Raw genomic sequence first — 16,413 nt, forward strand, 5'->3', positions numbered from 1 at the left:
TTCATTCACTGGAGACCGGAAAGCCAATTGGTCCCTTGCAAAAGGACCCTCCGGGATTCGGGCGTCGAGGACAGATAGTTCCTCTCCGGCCCGCTCAGTGCGCCCGGAGAGACGGAGGCGCGGGGAGCAGGAAGGAAGCGTGTCCGAGGGAAGGCAATGGCTGTAGCACACCGGAAGCGGCTCCGGGAACTGAGGCGACGTGTCCCTGTAGTGCGGAGTGGGCGCTCTCCGGCTCGGCTCTCGGGACTCTCGGAGCGGCAGCGTGGGGCGGCGGCGGCGGGGGAGGCGGAGGCCCGGGCGAGGGGCGGCCCAGACCCAGGACATGGCTTCCTCCTCGGCTGAGACGGTGGAGCAGCTGCGGCAGCGGGTCCGGGAGTTGGAGCAGGAACTGGCACTGGAGCGGAGCCGGCGAGCCCCTGAGGGCAAGGCCGGGGGAGATCTGGGGGGCAGCGGCGGAGGCCGGACCCGCATCGACAAGATGAGCTCGGAGGTGGTGGATTCCAACCCGTACAGGTGAGTCCGGCCCGGCTGGCGTGCGGCGGCCTTCATCCTCCGGACAGGGTTCCGACAAGTGGTGAAACGGCCTGCCAGGCGTCGGGGTGAGGGGCGGTGGGACTGGTGGTATAGTTTGTGCTGGCTTCTCCGGGAGCAGCGTGACGTCACGCAGGTAAAATCGAGGACCCTGTGAGTGTTCTCACAGCTCGGCTTCCAGGTGGAGATTCCCGCATTTTTCATCTCGACGCACCTGTCCGTAAAAAAAAAATCCTTTATTAACTCACGTTCTGAGTTTCAGAGTCTTCTCTCTCCCGCCCCTTCTGTGCCTTTGAGAACGCGAGCTCTTTGTGTCCCTAGTCCAGGAAAACATTCCCCTATTTTTAATGCAGTTGGAACTCCGTCCCCCACGGTTCCCACCTGGCCTTCCGCCTCAAGCCCGCTCCTTGCCGTGGCCCAAGGGCGAGTACCTGGGTCCTGGGGCTGCTTCTCCCTAGGGCCTTTGGGAGGAAGTGAAAGGAGTCCAGGCTTTATACAAAACTCAAGTGGAATCCCCGGGGTCCTGGTCACCAACCCACTTATTAATGACCTCTTAATAATAATGCACTTATTAATTGTACTGTCCTTTGGGGCTTTGAGATAAAAGCATGAGACCGCGCCGCTGCTTTTCCGGAGTATTCAAGTAGCTTTTTTAGAGCCCAATTTCGTGCTTCTTTAATAAATGATGTAATGATTACCATTCAAATGAATCTCTAGTTTTTTACATTTTTCTCAAAGTCTGTCTTTCAGGAATGAAGTAGGCCTGCACTCCTATAAATGATAACTTTTGAGTTTTTTGTTTTGCATTACTGTAATCTGTACTCCTCTCTGATTCAAGAATATAATCTTGATTTTAGCAATCCTTTTGTGACTAAAAAGTTCAGAATACAGGTCTGCTTCTTAAAATTGTTGTTCTGCTTCTAAATCCCGAAGGCCGATTTATTCAAGCTCCTTACACACTTACTTCTTAATACCTTAAGGAAAGAAAGAGAAGTCTGGCTCAAGTCTTGCCTCTGGCTCTTCCTGTAATGCTGGCAAATTAACAAACCTCTGGGTGCCTCAGGCTGTTCTCCAGGGCTTTTCTGTGAAATGAGACTTTTGCAAATATTAGGGTACAGTTACAGCAGGGTGCTTCAAGGGTGTTAGATGGACCTGTTCTCAAAGGCTTTAAAATCTAGACCAGGAAAGAAGAGAAATGAGGGAATTTGCAAAATATAGGAGATTAGATTTTTTACATTGAGTACTGAACTGCCTCCTGTGTACGGAAATGACTTTATGAATTGTAAAAGGGACGTGGATGAGAGCTGGAGTTGCTGACTGAGGAGATAAAGGAATACATTGTGTCCTTACTCTGTAATTTTTGTGATTTTACCGAATGTTAAAAATTTTGACAAAAATTAAACTTAGAAAAGTAATGAAATTCACATTTGTCTCATTGTAGCTAAACATTAAGTACTTGTACTTTTGCTCCTTAAAGGGCAAGAAATACAATATGAATATATAAATATTATATTCCATCTCTCATCCTCCAAGGAGATCATATTATCCTTAGGTATAGAGCTAGAATCATCTCAACGTCATTTTGTCCAGGTCTCTAAGGAGCAAATTGGGGTTCAAAAGCAGTTTACTGACTTACCTGAGGTCACCCAGTAGTAAAGTTCAGAATCGAAGCTTCTGATTTCACATCTAACACTTTTCCTCTGGCGCCCACATCCCTGGTTTTTGTTTGTGTTCATAAGTATTTTCTGGGCACCTGAGCAACACTCAGACAGTTCATCAGTAATTGTCACTTTTACTGTTAAAACTAGCTTGCAGACTTGTTAGTTTTGCATATCTGGCACTCACTCAGTACAGTGCAGCAGATCTAAGCTTAAAATGATTTTGATGATTTTTTTAAATCATTTTTTTCTTTTTTTTTCAAGTCGCCTGATGGCATTGAAACGAATGGGAATTGTGAAGGATTATGAGGTATGGTATTCATTTGACATTTTTGAAATTTCAACCTCAAAGTAATTTCTGACAACTTTTATGAAGCATATTGATTATTTTTTATGAATTTTTTCACAGAAAATCCGAACCTTTGCTGTAGCAGTAGTAGGTGTTGGTGGAGTTGGTAGCGTAACTGCTGAAATGCTAACCAGATGTGGCATTGGTAAGGTAAAAGACACTTTTTTAACTTACATGATAAACCATTTACTTCTGGAGGAACACAGGTACTGAAAGTATTACATTATTCACACACATACAAACACATGCACATGCATCCACGTACTCCCTATACTTGAAGTTGATGCTGTTGAAATAAACATATATTAAAGTCCTAGTCTCATGTTAAATGTTAAATTAATTATTTAATGTTAAATAAATTATGGTGTGAAGTGTTGTGCCAGTAGAGTGCAAATTTGGTCCAGTGAAGCTGCTTCCCTGTTTTAGTGTGATAGGATATTTACCATCACTGGATTGATTAATGTGGACTAATATTTTTGATCATTGTGCCTAATGAAATGTGGAAGAGTTGTGAACTCTTAACAGAGGGAGTTACAATAGCATTGAAATTGAGGCTCCTTCAGTGTCGTAAATTTTATTTCTTCAGGGATGCCACCTTAAATATTAAAGAATTGGTACCTATCTATAACTAAATATCCTCTATTTAATGATAAAGTGGGACTTTACGTTCTTATTTGGGAAATATATGAACCAGTCTGAAGCATTTCCTAATTCTTTGGGATAAGAACCATGGGAAAGTTATTTGCAGACTTTTAGAATAAGTAAATAAATGACTAAATGACACATCTTTTCAACTGAAAGTTTGAGATTTAGAATCAGAAGACGTGGATTCAAATTCGGACCTTAGACAAACTTAATGTACAAACATTGTACACGGCAACAACAAGATTAAATGATGATCAACTAATAGACTTGGCTGCTTTCAACAATGAGGTGATTCAAGGCAATTCCAATAGACTTGTGATGGAGAGTGCCATCTGCACCCAGAGAGGATACTGTGGGGACTGAATGTGGATCACATCCACATTCTGCTGAATGGGTCTCATTTTGCTTCATCCATGCAATGTAGGGTCTGATCTTTGAAGTCCCTTTCTAATCTAAATTTATGGTCTCATAATATCTGTAAAATGAGGGATTCATAGGAAGAGGGAATCTCAGAAATCAGAAGTCTTTTTCTGCTCTCTGAATTGTGATTCAGGTTTTTGCTGTTTCTTGTTCTTGAGTCTGGGGTTTGGACTGAGGTCCTTTTTTTAAATTCTAATTTGATATTTTAATTTCTAAACATTAGGTTCTTTGAATAAATTAGAAAGGAGAACTCCTTTCCTTCAAATTAGGTCCGTGGTTGATTTAGTTTTAAAATTTGGTTTGTTGGCATCTTTTGTTTTTTCAAGTTTTTTTTAATATGCTTCCTACACATACGGGCGTGCACACACACACACAACCATACATGACAGGAACAATGATTTTACACTGGTTAAAGTCATAGTTGTAATTTAGAATTCTTCTTTTCAGTTGCCACATAGATGATATATTTGTGTGTATACACACACATGTACACACTACTGCAAGTGTATTTTAGTTTAAATTATAGTGCATGCTATAATCTAAAAACTTCACCATAGCTTATTAATTCTGTACAGTGTTCTGCATCAGAGAAAAAGAAATTGACCTAGCTATGAAAGATTAGGCAGCTAGATATAAAAATTTATGGTGACTTTTATTTATGCATAATTAAATCAGAATGATGTGTTCTTTAAGGTAGAGTTCTTTGCTATAAATTGTTCATTATGCTCATATTTTCTGAGAGGAATGAGTAGTACACAAAATAGAAAATGCCTCTAGTATAAAATTGACTTCACTTGTGACAAAGTTCTGCTGAAAATTTTTATGAGTTGGCAATGAATTTTGAACTGATATTCTTTGCGTTTCTTGATTTATCTTTTTTTCTTCTTTTAATTTTTTAATGGTAGCTTTTTATTTTCAAAATATATGCAAAGATAGTTTTCAACATTCATCCTTACAAAACCTTCCAAATTGTTCTCCCTACCTCTCTCCACCCCTAGATAGCAGGTAATCCAATATAGGCTAAAGTGCAATTCTTCTAAACCTATTTCCACATTTATTATGCTATATAAGAAAAATCAGATCAAAAAGAAAAAAAGAGAAGGAAAAAAGCAAGGAAACAACAACAAAAAAGGTGAAAATAATGATGTGATCCACATTCAGTTCCCACAGTATTCTCTCTCGGTGTAGATGGCTCTCTCCATCACAAGTCTATTGGAATTGCCTATTAGTTGATCATCATTTAATCTTCTTATTGCCATGTACAATGTTCTCTTGGTTCTGTTCACTTCACTTAGCATCAGTTCATGTAAGTCTCCAGACCTCTCTGAAATCATCTCACTGATCATTTCTTATAGAGCAATAATATACCATGATTTATTCAGCCATTCTCCAACTGATGGCCATCCACCCCGTTTCCCTGCTACCATAAAAAAGGCTGCTACAAACATTTTTGCACATGTAGGTGCTTTTCCCTTTTTTATGATCTCTTTGGGATATAGGTCCTCTAGAGACACTGTTGGATTAAAGGGTATGCACAGTTTGATAGCCCTTTGAGTATAATTCTAAATTGCTCTCCAGAATGGTTGGATCAATTCACAATCCTACAACAATGTATTAGTGTCCCAGTTTTCCCACATCCCCTCCAACATTTATCATTATCTTTTCCTGTTATTTTAGCCATCGATTTATCTTTTCGTACTATTTTTGGAGATTTAATTATAAGATTAAGAATTAATTTAATTTGCTTTTCTTGCACCTACAATAACGTAACACAAAAATCACTTAAATGCTTTTTGAGTGAGAAAATGAATGATCATTTATAATGTTTACATCTGATGAAACTATTTTTAAATCCATGAATGACTTTGGCATACATGAATTATCAATGAGGTGTTTATTCACAAAATATTATTTATTATCTTTAGCTATTACTATTTGATTATGACAAAGTGGAACTGGCCAACATGAACAGACTTTTCTTCCAGCCCCATCAAGCAGGATTAAGCAAAGTTCAAGCAGCAGAGCATACTCTACGGTTAGTAGAATACAAATTATATATTTATTGTTAAGTGACATCTTATTGTATCTTGTATAAAAAATTCACTTGATGTTTAGATGGAGCCTCTAATATTTTATTTAAAACAGTAGGCTTGATTCATATTCAGCAAGTAAAACTTTCCTGTTGCTGCTATTTAACAAGTTCAATAGATACCCAGTAAATCCTTACTGAATTTTGTTGAACTAGCAGCACTGTCTCGGACACTTTTCTGTAAATGGAAAGGAAAGGCTCGCTTCTGTCATGAGCTGATCCCAGTCTTGATGAAGTGTTTATTTGTTTTTTAAACTTTTACAAGGTCTCATTTTCACAATTTCACAATTCATTTCATTGTATTTGGCACTTTAATCACTAGCCGAGGTGGAGAGAAAAGGATTTGCCAGAGAGATTCTAACAATTCTGAATTACTATAGAATATTCTGGAATTTTTCTGACTTTCTTCTTTTTCTTTTAGTTTGTATTTTGTTCTCTCCCCCTACCAATGAATTTTATTGTAACTTTTCCCTTTTTTTTTTTTTTTTTTTTCTTAAGGAATATTAATCCTGATGTTCATTTTGAAGTTTATAATTATAATATCACTACAGTGGACAATTTTCAACATTTCATGGATAGAATAAGGTAAAATATATTTAGAAATCTTCCATTGATGCTTTCCTTTTTTGGTTAGTGAATTTTTAAATACCCGAAAATACTATAATTAAAATGGAATATACTTGGTAGACCCTTGTAATAGCATATAATGGCTCATATTAAAGTTTTAAAAATATATAGAAAAAGAAGTAAAAACAGTAGGAGATATAACGTTATTACCTTCATCTTAATGAACTATGAATCAGTCTCAGCTGAAGAAATTGCAAATTTTATGAACTAAAATTATACTTGCTATCTATTAGAATGTGCTTTCTGCATTCGGTTTACATAATTTATTTATTTATTTATTTTTAGTAATGGTGGCTTGGAAAGTGGAAAACCTGTTGACCTAGTTCTGAGCTGTGTGGACAACTTTGAAGCTCGAATGGCAATTAATACAGTGAGTGCTTTATTTAACCCGTAATGCATTCATTTGGTTTACTGTTTTCTGTTATCTACAGATAATTTTTATCTGAGAATAAATGATTTTGTATGAGTCTTAAATTTGAAGTATTTGAAAATTTTTTATCTCTAAACTGATTTCTTAGAATGTTTTTGAAATATTTTTGAGTTCCCATTTCTTTGGATTTTTTCTATATTTTTGCTATATAAAGCACATTCTGAATTGTAGGACTTAACGCAAGCAAAAAGATCTAGTCTAGTTGAAGATCACTTATTTTTGAGGGGGTGTGTGTGTATATGTGTGTGTACATGCATGTACATGCCTGCATATATGTGATTGCACTCACACGTTTCTCAGATGCATCATTATTATTTTTTAATTTTAGAATGAAATAGGCATTTCTATAATGTAGTAAAAAAGATGAAACTGCTGATCTAATAATATGCAGCTTATTGCTTTCAAATATATTTCAGATGTATTATTTCTTAAAGGCAAATATTTTGGTAGTTATTTTACAGTAATACTAATTTGTGAGTACTTGAATTTTCTTGACATCTTAAAATGTCTAAATTGCAACAAAAGTGATGTTTCTCAATATCATGAATCATTTTCTATTGAATTATTAGAATTTTTTTTCCCTTTATCAGAGTGCATTATCATTTTCTTAATTGCTGCTAGGATTCTTTTGGATAAGAATTTTGCATGTACAGATAATTTCAGAAGTGTTTATAATTTGTTATAATCCTGTGCTCCATGCTAATATTTTTAATGGAGAGGAAAAATTAAATATAATCATTAAGCCAAATCATAATTTTTTGCTTCTACTGTGATACAAATTAATTTAATTTCAAAATGTGTGTGAGTGTGTGTATCTATAATATATATATATATATATATATATATATATATATATATATATATATATATATATATATGTCCTCATTTTTCATGAAAAAAACAAGTGGTAAAGTATAGCCTTTTATTCACAGCTGTGACTTCATTCTACTTAGGCTTGTAATGAACTTGGGCAAACATGGATGGAATCTGGGGTCAGTGAAAATGCAGTCTCAGGGCATATCCAACTTATCATTCCTGGAGAATCTGCTTGTTTTGCGGTATGTTTTGCTGTTTGGCATTCATTTTTAGGTTCTAGAATTTTAAAAATGTAAAATAACACTAGAAAGAGATGAGATAGAAAATACAACTCTCATTTCATATATTTCTATTAGGATACCTCTTTTTCTTATTCTTTTAAAATAATCACAACTTTTTTTTTTCCTTTTTCTTGAAGTGTGCTCCTCCACTGGTAGTTGCTGCAAATATTGATGAAAAGACACTAAAAAGAGAAGGAGTTTGTGCAGCTAGTCTTCCCACTACTATGGGAGTGGTTGCTGGGATTCTTGTACAAAATGTGTTAAAGTAAGTGCTAGGGAAAAACGTCTGAATCGTCCAGTGTATATAAGTAGTTCCTATGAAAAGCTGAACTGGATAGGAAAGTCATCTGGAGACTGGTTTTCTTTTTAAGTCTATTGTTTGGGGAAGCTTATGCACTTTGGGGGCTTTCTGGAACACTGATTTGCTTCTTTAAGTGGCTCAAGGTGTCCTAATTTTACATAAATAAAAATGTATTTTTAAAAACTTATTAATTATGCTGAGACCTTTACTCTGTGAGCCTAGAACTTGCCAAGGACCAAGCAGGAAGCCATGCAGCTTTCGGGGCAGAATCTGCAGATTGCTCGCAGAGCTCATGAAGTGGATGCGCTTTCCTTGGGATCATTCTTCAAGTCCCTCTCACAGCTCCTAGACTCTGTTTTCCACATAATTCTATTGGTTTTCAGGACTCCCAACACCACATAAATTAGAAGTACAAATTGCATGGAAGATGTGCATTAATCAGTGTGCTCCCCAGCAATAAGTGGCTACAGGGAAGCTAGCTGGAAAAAACAGTAATGTGCCGGGACTTGGCACAGAATAGCACTGGGAGGCTTAGAGTCCAGGAGCACGTGCTGGCCCCAGGGGGAGTATGGAGTATCCAGTGTTCCCTAAGAGACCCCCAGTGAGCAAGAAAAGCATCAAAAAGCTTTAATGGCCTCTGGCTAAAAGGTACCCCAAAAGGTGCTTCAAGTAATATTCAGAACCCTCTAAAAAGCTTAATTTATTTTCCTGTAGAGTCTTTAATATTTAAAGAATCCTGCAGCTACTGGTAGTTTGGTATTAAAAAGGTTTATCTGCTTAGGCCCACTGAGGTCTCATTACATCCTTTTCGGACTTCTTCTTTCTCTGCTAAAAAGTCTCTGCCTTCTCTTGTTTCCTAGTATTACATGATCTGAGCTTAATGCCCCCCACTTCTTTCTTTAGGCCGAAAACATTTAGTTATCATCTTGTTTTAATATACTGGGACAAACTGGAGAGGGATACTGTCATGGGGATTGTTTCATTGTTGAAGTTTCCCTTCAAATTTCATCATGTTGCTTTATAAAAAATTGTCTCTGGCTTCATTTTAAAGAGACATTTCCCTGAATATGGCCTTTCTCCTTCACCCTTCAATTTCTATTAAGACAGACCCAAACTATACCCAATTCTGGGCTATATTCTTTTTGAGTTATACTTGTTGATAATCTCCTTGGAGTTCAGAAGCTTTACATTTTATGGCTTTTTCCTACCTCAGACCTGCTTGTTTTTCTCTTTACCTAAGTACTTTTATATTTTACATACATTTAAAAACATTTTGAGTGTAACATAATTGTTAGCCAGCACTGTTTCTTTCCTAAATTGTGGTCCTCTAGGATTGAGTGGTATGGAGAATCTGCCAAAGTAGAGGTGGTCTTACGTGGCTAACTTAAGTGACAAAAAAAAAAAAAAAAAAAAACACCCAACAAACTTTGTATATAATTTTTTTAAAAATTGCTATTTCATTATGCTAATACACTAAAGTGAATAAATATTCTATTTCTTATATTTTGAAAACTTTAATAAGCTACTTTAATAAATATAGAAGAATAATTTACAACTTAGCCTATCTATTGTATCTAAATGGATGCTTGAAAAGTTTTGTTTTAAACGAATAGTTACTATAAATTTTGTTTATAAGAGACGTCTTACTCTCACTGGGACTTGGTTTCTTTATTTGTAAAATGAGAAGGTTATTTTATATGGGCTCTGAGTGAAATCCCTCCTGTCTCTAGATTTATGGGCCTGTGGACTCTCATCCTGCATGTAGATATGTGTGTGTGTGTGTGTGTGTGTGTGTGTGTGCGCGTGCGCTCATACTTTTTTCCAATCCAGCTGTATTTGTTCTTTTTCTAGATTTCTATTAAATTTTGGTACTGTGAGTTTTTACCTGGGTTATAATGCAATGCAGGATTTCTTTCCCACCATGTCCATGAAGCCAAATCCTCAGTGTGATGACAGAAACTGCAGGAAGCAACAAGAAGAATATCAGGTAAACTTTTGTTCCTGAAAATTATTGATGGGGCATTTATTTGTAGGAAAAGAATGAATGTGAGAGCCCATGATAAACCAAGGTCATCTTGGAATCCTGGGAGAAAAGAGTAGTTTGCTATTGAATGAAAGCAATTAAAAATTAAGTTAATTACATTTATGTCGTGTTCTTGGTAAGTTTTCTCTAGTCCTCCATGAACTAAAGCAAAGTTATATACAAAGTAATAGCAACTTGTGCGACAATCAGCTGTGAATGATTTTGCTATTTTTAGCGTTCCAGTGATCCATGATTACTCTGAAGGACTTAGGAAAAATGCTGTTCATACCCAAAGAATTGATGGTGCCTGAATATAGATCAAAGCATACTTTTTCTTTTTAACTTTATTTTTCTTGAGTTTTTTTTGTGGAAAGGGAGAGGGAGAGGCAAAGATCTATGTTTTCTTTGGCAACATGACTTTTATGAAAATGTGTTGTATAAAAAGTTTTTATAACAAGTATAAAAAATTATGGGGAAAATAAAAATAGTAAATTTTTTAAAATCTTAAAAATAATGTTTTAAAAAATCAATCTTTTCTAAAGAAGCCTATGTAAACTGATGAGTTTCTATAACAGACATGAAAACTCTAGTTCTAGAGTTCACAATGACCACTAATCTAAGGAACATACTGTTATTTGATTTCTGCAGAAAAAAATTGCAGCTCTACCCAAACAAGAGGTTGTTGAACAACAAGAAGAAGAAATAGTGCATGAGGACAATGATTGGGGTAGGTGTTCAGTTAGGAATTGAGTAGCAGCAGAAGCCCTAACCCTATGAGGAATCTTGCATAAGCCTTTTAGGATTTTATCATTGCTAAAGAAATCCTTGCTTTTCCACACTGCTCAGCAATAAGCATCAAATGTCATTCTCCAGGTATCGAGTTAGTATCTGAGATTTCAGAAGAGGAGCTAAAAGATGCTTCTGGTCCTGTTCCTGATTTGCCTGAGGGAATTACGGTAGCATACACAGTTCCAAAAAAGGTACTTCTAAAAAATAAGTTGATTTAGGAAATAGAGGTTTTGCATGACTTCCTATCTATCATGGGTATCTTCTCAGTGGGTGAAGTTAGACAGTGGAGGGAGGAAAAGAATTTAAAACTGAAAATAAAAAGGAAAAAAAGAAGCTTAAAAGCATCTATAAGCCTGTGAAACTTATCAGTCAAAAGAAAATTTTTTTGCTTTTTAATAATCTTTCATATTAAAAAAAAGTATCCCTAATACAATCCTGCCTTAAAGCCTTGTGTTTTTGTTTTGTTTTTTTGGGTGGGGGGGAGGCGGGAGGGCTATGTTCATTGTGAGGTAGAAGTTATTAATACTAATTTAAGTGGTTTTGTCTTATATGTAGAGTATTTTCAAGTTTATTGACACTAAGGAAATAATTGTTTACATTTCTTTTTTAATATACCAAGTATTGCCTAATGAATTCTTATTAAAATGTTTGTTGTTGTTTTTTGTTTGTTTAGTAATAATGTTTTAACTAGTGAGCCATTTTAAGATTTCTGAATTTTGTAATTCAGAAGGTTGATGGGATAGTTAGTGGAACTTGGTTTCTATGGTCTCTCTTTTAAAAGTAGGTATATTTTTAATCAGTGGCCTTTATGTAATTTGAAGTGAGAGATTATGGTCACATATTCCTGAATATAAATAAATGCATGATCTGCTTTCACTTAGATTTTTTTTTTTCCCCCTCATTTGATAACAGGTAGAAGATACCCTGCCTGGCAGAGAATCAGTGGAAGATTCTGGGGAAAGTTTGGAAGAACTTATGGCTAAGATGAAGAATATGTAGCCTGGAGCTGACTTGTTTTACCTTCTGCCTTCTGGGAAAATGGAAGAAATTAACTTTAAAAGAGCTGAAAATTCCTGCATCGCTAGTAAAATGTAAGGAGGCATCCAGTGATAGGTAGTCTTTATTGGTACCATGTCTTCCTCTTTGAATTGAGAACCTTGGTTTGATTTCTTTTATTCACTGGAAAAGTGCTCAGACTATGAAACGAGGCTGGCATTTTTTCAGATCCAGCTACTGAGACAAGGCTTTGGGTCCCAAACAAGAAAGTCAAAGTAAATGTCACACTCTGGGATAGAAACTGTGCATTGAAACTCTTACTATGTTACAATTTGGAGGCCAGTTACAAAATTTACTTTGTTGCACCCTATTAGCATATGATCTAAAATACTGAAATTGAAAATAAATTTTGTAAAATTTAAAAATATTAGTATATGATGTTGAAATTAAGGACAATGATCAGTATAAATCAAGATGGTAGTTCTTGGGAAAGCCACAAGACGAGTTGGAGAGAAATCAGTCTTTAATGCTGTATCTGATGGGAGATGAATATCTGGTCACTAAAACGGTAAACTGTATATACTAGCTAACACTTTCTTGTATTCTGATTGAGTTCTTTCAAGATGATTGCTTATTCTGATTAAATCTAATTTGTCGGCCTTCTGAATATTTTCCAACTTTGTTTAATGTTTTATTTTTATTTCTTAGCTAAATACTAGGGGGGGGGGGAAAGTATTGTATAATCTCTATATATATATCCCCTACATTAAATTGGCTATTTTAGTTGGGCATATCTTGGATACTAGTCACTCTTGGACGAGTTGAATGTTGACATTTCAGACTTGCACAGCTTAGAGACAAAAAGCCTTTAATTGCGATTGTACTAAGAGGGATGTTTAAACTAGAAATAATTTGCTGTTTTTACAAAATAGAAATGAGTTTTTTAAAAACAAATAATATAGTTATTGTTTATGATTATATTATTTCTGTGTTGTTTTTGTTGCTGTTTAAATCTTGTTTTAAAAATGTTTCCCTTCTCATACTGTAATGACAATAATTTTTCATCTAATTTTTTTTTGCTTTGAAGACCATATCTATACCTGAACTATTTCTAGTGAAAGAAAATGTTGATAATTTACTAATTAAAGACATGTCATATGTAATGTTCAAAAATTTTTTAACCTGCAGTAATTTTTCCCCAAAAGATAATCTTCATATATAATGTTTTGACTGTTTTATCTTTTAATATTCTGAGGCTTTATTGCTTATGATCATATAATGAAAAAGGGAAAGCTGGGTCTACCATTGTAGCTGTGTTTGCTGGGGGCACTTATTTCTGTTCCTCACTTTATTGTAGTCTCTTTTAGCTCATAGAAATATTGTGAGAATCAAGTAGTCTCTGTAAAATGTTTATTTCCTTGGAAATTGCTGCATTGACATTGTAAGGTTTTACTTACTTGTTTTTAAAATAAGAACTTTGATCTAATATGTCCTGACAGTGGAAAAATAATTGATTAACAATGTTTAATATGGACTTTTAATGTATTGTATTACTCTTAATGCTTTTTGTGTGCACTTGTAATTTCATTACTGGAAAGATTTCTCAGAGTGGAAGCTTCCTTTCACCTTGGAGTGTATGAGCAGCTGATCTTTAACTCAATCTTAGGTATCTGTGGGAACTGAGAGGTTAAGATTTGTTCATATTCATGCCACTATTATGTGTCTAAAGCAGGTCTGTCTTCTTGATTTGACGTTATCTCAGTGATTTACGACATAAAGTTTAAGCAAATAAAATAAATGTTAATATATTATACTTTTGATTAGGAGTACCAACTGAGGGACTTTGTTATCTCTAAAAAAAATCTTAAGGACCAAAACTGATTTTTCTCATTTTCCAGTTTATTGTAAATGTGCATATATATGTATATACACACATATATATATTTAAAATTAAAAGTTCACAAATTAACAAATATAAATATGGAAAAATTTTAAATAATCATAAAATCAAATCCATTTAAATATTAATTACTAAACCTTGTGTCTTTTTAATAGCAATCTTAATTATTGGTCCACCAAATTGTAGGAAATAAAGTTTAAGCAGTTCTATAATTTGTGTTCTTTCCCAGCTTTTTTCATGTGAAATATAGATTGCATACATGTATCCATATATAGTACATATAATGTACACACACGTATATTTAATGTTTAATATTAAATACTATTTGAAGTACATATCCACACAATAGTACAGGACTGTTGTAAATAAATGCTTGGATATAATGAATGGGTTATCTCTGACATAGAGGTCCATTGCTTTACATTTCAACTCTAGTATAGCTTTTCTAACTCATTCTGCTTTAAGGAAATAGCTTGATCTTTAGTTTGAAACAAAGGACAACAGGACTAGGCTTCCTTTTATCCAGGCTGGACTTCTTTATATCAAGAAGAGTGACAGAACAATCAATATTAGATGAGATAAAATCAAAGTGAGTTCTTTTAAAATTTTTTATTCATTTTGAACTTAGTTACAAAAAGACCAAAAAAAATTTCCACATAAATAGCACAGTACAAAAAGAACATTCATTTTGAATGAATCTCCATTTCACAGTTTACTTTTTTGGAAAAACTATGTAATAAATAATATATGTCATTTTAAAATTAAAGCTTTTTATTTTCAAAATATATACATGGATAATTTTCAACATTCACGCTTACCAAACCTTGTGTTCTAATTTTTTTCCCTCCCTTTCCCTCACCCCTTCCCTAGACAGCAAGTAATCCAATATATGTTAAATATGTGCAATTCTTCTATACATATTTCCACAAATATGCTGCACAAGAAAAGTCAGATCAAAAAGGGAAAAAAGTTAGAAACAAAACAATGCAAGAAAACAACAGAGTGAAAATATTATGTTGTGCTCCACACTCGGTTCCCATTGTCCTTTCTCTGGGTGCAAATGGCTTTCTTCATCACAAGACCATTGGAACTGATCTGAATCACCTCATTGTTGATGAGAGCCACATCCATCATAATTGATCTTGTAATCTTGCTGTTGCCATGTATAATTTCCTAGTTCTGCTCATTTTGCTTAGCATCAATTCAACTACGTATTTTCAAAACTACCCTGTTTTTCTGTGCTTCCTTCTGAGACTTTTTTTGTTTTCTGTTATGTACTTTTAATTTTTTTCTCCCTTCCCACCCTGCAGTAGAGAAAAGCACTATTAGACACAGACTTGTGTATGTTTGTATATATAAAACCATACTATAATACTTAATTTGTACTTTCTCTGGATACAGATAGTTATCTTTTTTTTTTTTTATTATTTAAGCTTTTTAATTTTAAAAACATATGCAAGGATAATTTTTCAACACTGACCTTGTAAAACCTTGTGTTCCAATTTTCCCCTCCTCCCCCTATTCCTTCCCCTACATGGCAAGTAATGTAATATATGTTAAACATGGTAAAAATATATGTAAGCCAAATATAGGTATGCATATTTATACAATTATCTTGCTGTACAAGAAAAACTGATCAAAAAGGAAGAAAAATGAAAAAGAAAATAAAATTCAAGCAAACAAAAAAGCAGTGAAAATGCCATGTTGTGATCCACCTTAGTTCCACAGTCCTCTCTCTGGGTGCAAATGGCTCTCTTCATCACAAGACCATTGGAACTGTGAATCATCTCATTGTTGGAAAGAGTCATGTCCATCATAATTGATCATTGTATAATCTTGCTGTTGTCATGTACAATGATCTGATACAGATAGTCTCTTCATATATTCTTTAAAGTTAATTTGGGTATTTATAATATTCAAAATAAGTTCTTAATGTCACTGTTATTGTATATAACATTCTCTTAGTTCTGCTTATTTTGCTTTATGCAAATCTATTCATGCTTTTCTAAAATCATTGAGATTATTTCCTATAACACAGTAGTATTTCATCACAATCTTATACTACAATTCGTTTAGCCATTCCCTAATTGATGGGCATCTCAATTTCCAGTTTCTTGCCACCACAAAATATTTTTTGTTCTAAATATTTTATGCTATATAAGTTCTTTTTTTTTTTTCCTTATCACCTTGGGAAACAAAACTTATAGTAGTATTGCTGGGTCAAAGGGGATAAATATAGTTTTATAAGTTTTGGGGCACAATCCTAGATTGCTCTCCAAAATATATCAACAGTGTATTATACTTATCCCATGTCCTTTGCAACATTTACCACTTTCTTTTTCATTTTAGCCAATTTGTTAGTTGTGAGATGATAATAAAACAATAAAATTATTTTAATTTGCATTTCACTAATCAGTTTAGAGCATAATTCATAGTTCTAGAAAAGCTAGGGAACTTAAAGGTTCCTTTTTAAAAAAATATTTTCCTTTGTTTTGACAACATCACTTCCTCCAAAATCCTTCTCCATCCTCCTATACACCCTACACAACCACAGTCCT

At 34.7% G+C, this 16,413-nt stretch overlaps 1 protein-coding gene across 1 annotated transcript; it reads left to right on the plus strand.

Annotated features, from left to right (window-relative positions):
* Window positions 1-123: 123 nt before the first annotated feature.
* UBA5 (ubiquitin like modifier activating enzyme 5) lies at window positions 124-14,067 on the plus strand. The gene is made up of 12 exons (XM_074271117.1): window positions 124-513; window positions 2,454-2,499; window positions 2,599-2,688; window positions 5,529-5,638; window positions 6,191-6,277; window positions 6,605-6,689; window positions 7,703-7,807; window positions 7,984-8,111; window positions 9,999-10,134; window positions 10,819-10,897; window positions 11,044-11,150; window positions 11,872-14,067. The coding sequence occupies exons 1-12, from the start codon at window positions 323-325 to the stop codon at window positions 11,956-11,958; spliced, it is 1,251 nt and encodes a 416-aa protein (XP_074127218.1). The 5' UTR covers window positions 124-322; the 3' UTR covers window positions 11,959-14,067.
* The last annotated feature ends 2,346 nt before the right edge of the window (window positions 14,068-16,413 follow it).

The sequence above is a fragment of the Sminthopsis crassicaudata genome, chromosome 5, assembly GCF_048593235.1.
Source record: "Sminthopsis crassicaudata isolate SCR6 chromosome 5, ASM4859323v1, whole genome shotgun sequence".
NCBI classification, from domain to species: Eukaryota; Metazoa; Chordata; class Mammalia; order Dasyuromorphia; family Dasyuridae; genus Sminthopsis; species Sminthopsis crassicaudata.

Bases quoted from the DNA above. Each gene is read 5' to 3' on its own strand.
- UBA5 (XM_074271117.1), top strand. From the start codon at position 323: ATGGCTTCCTCCTCGGCTGAGACGGTGGAGCAGCTGCGGCAGCGGGTC. The intron at 514-2,453 runs GTGAGTCCGGCC...TTTTTTTTCAAG, and splicing joins GTGGATTCCAACCCGTACAG to TCGCCTGATGGCATTGAAAC. The intron at 2,689-5,528 runs GTAAAAGACACT...TATTATCTTTAG, and splicing joins CCAGATGTGGCATTGGTAAG to CTATTACTATTTGATTATGA.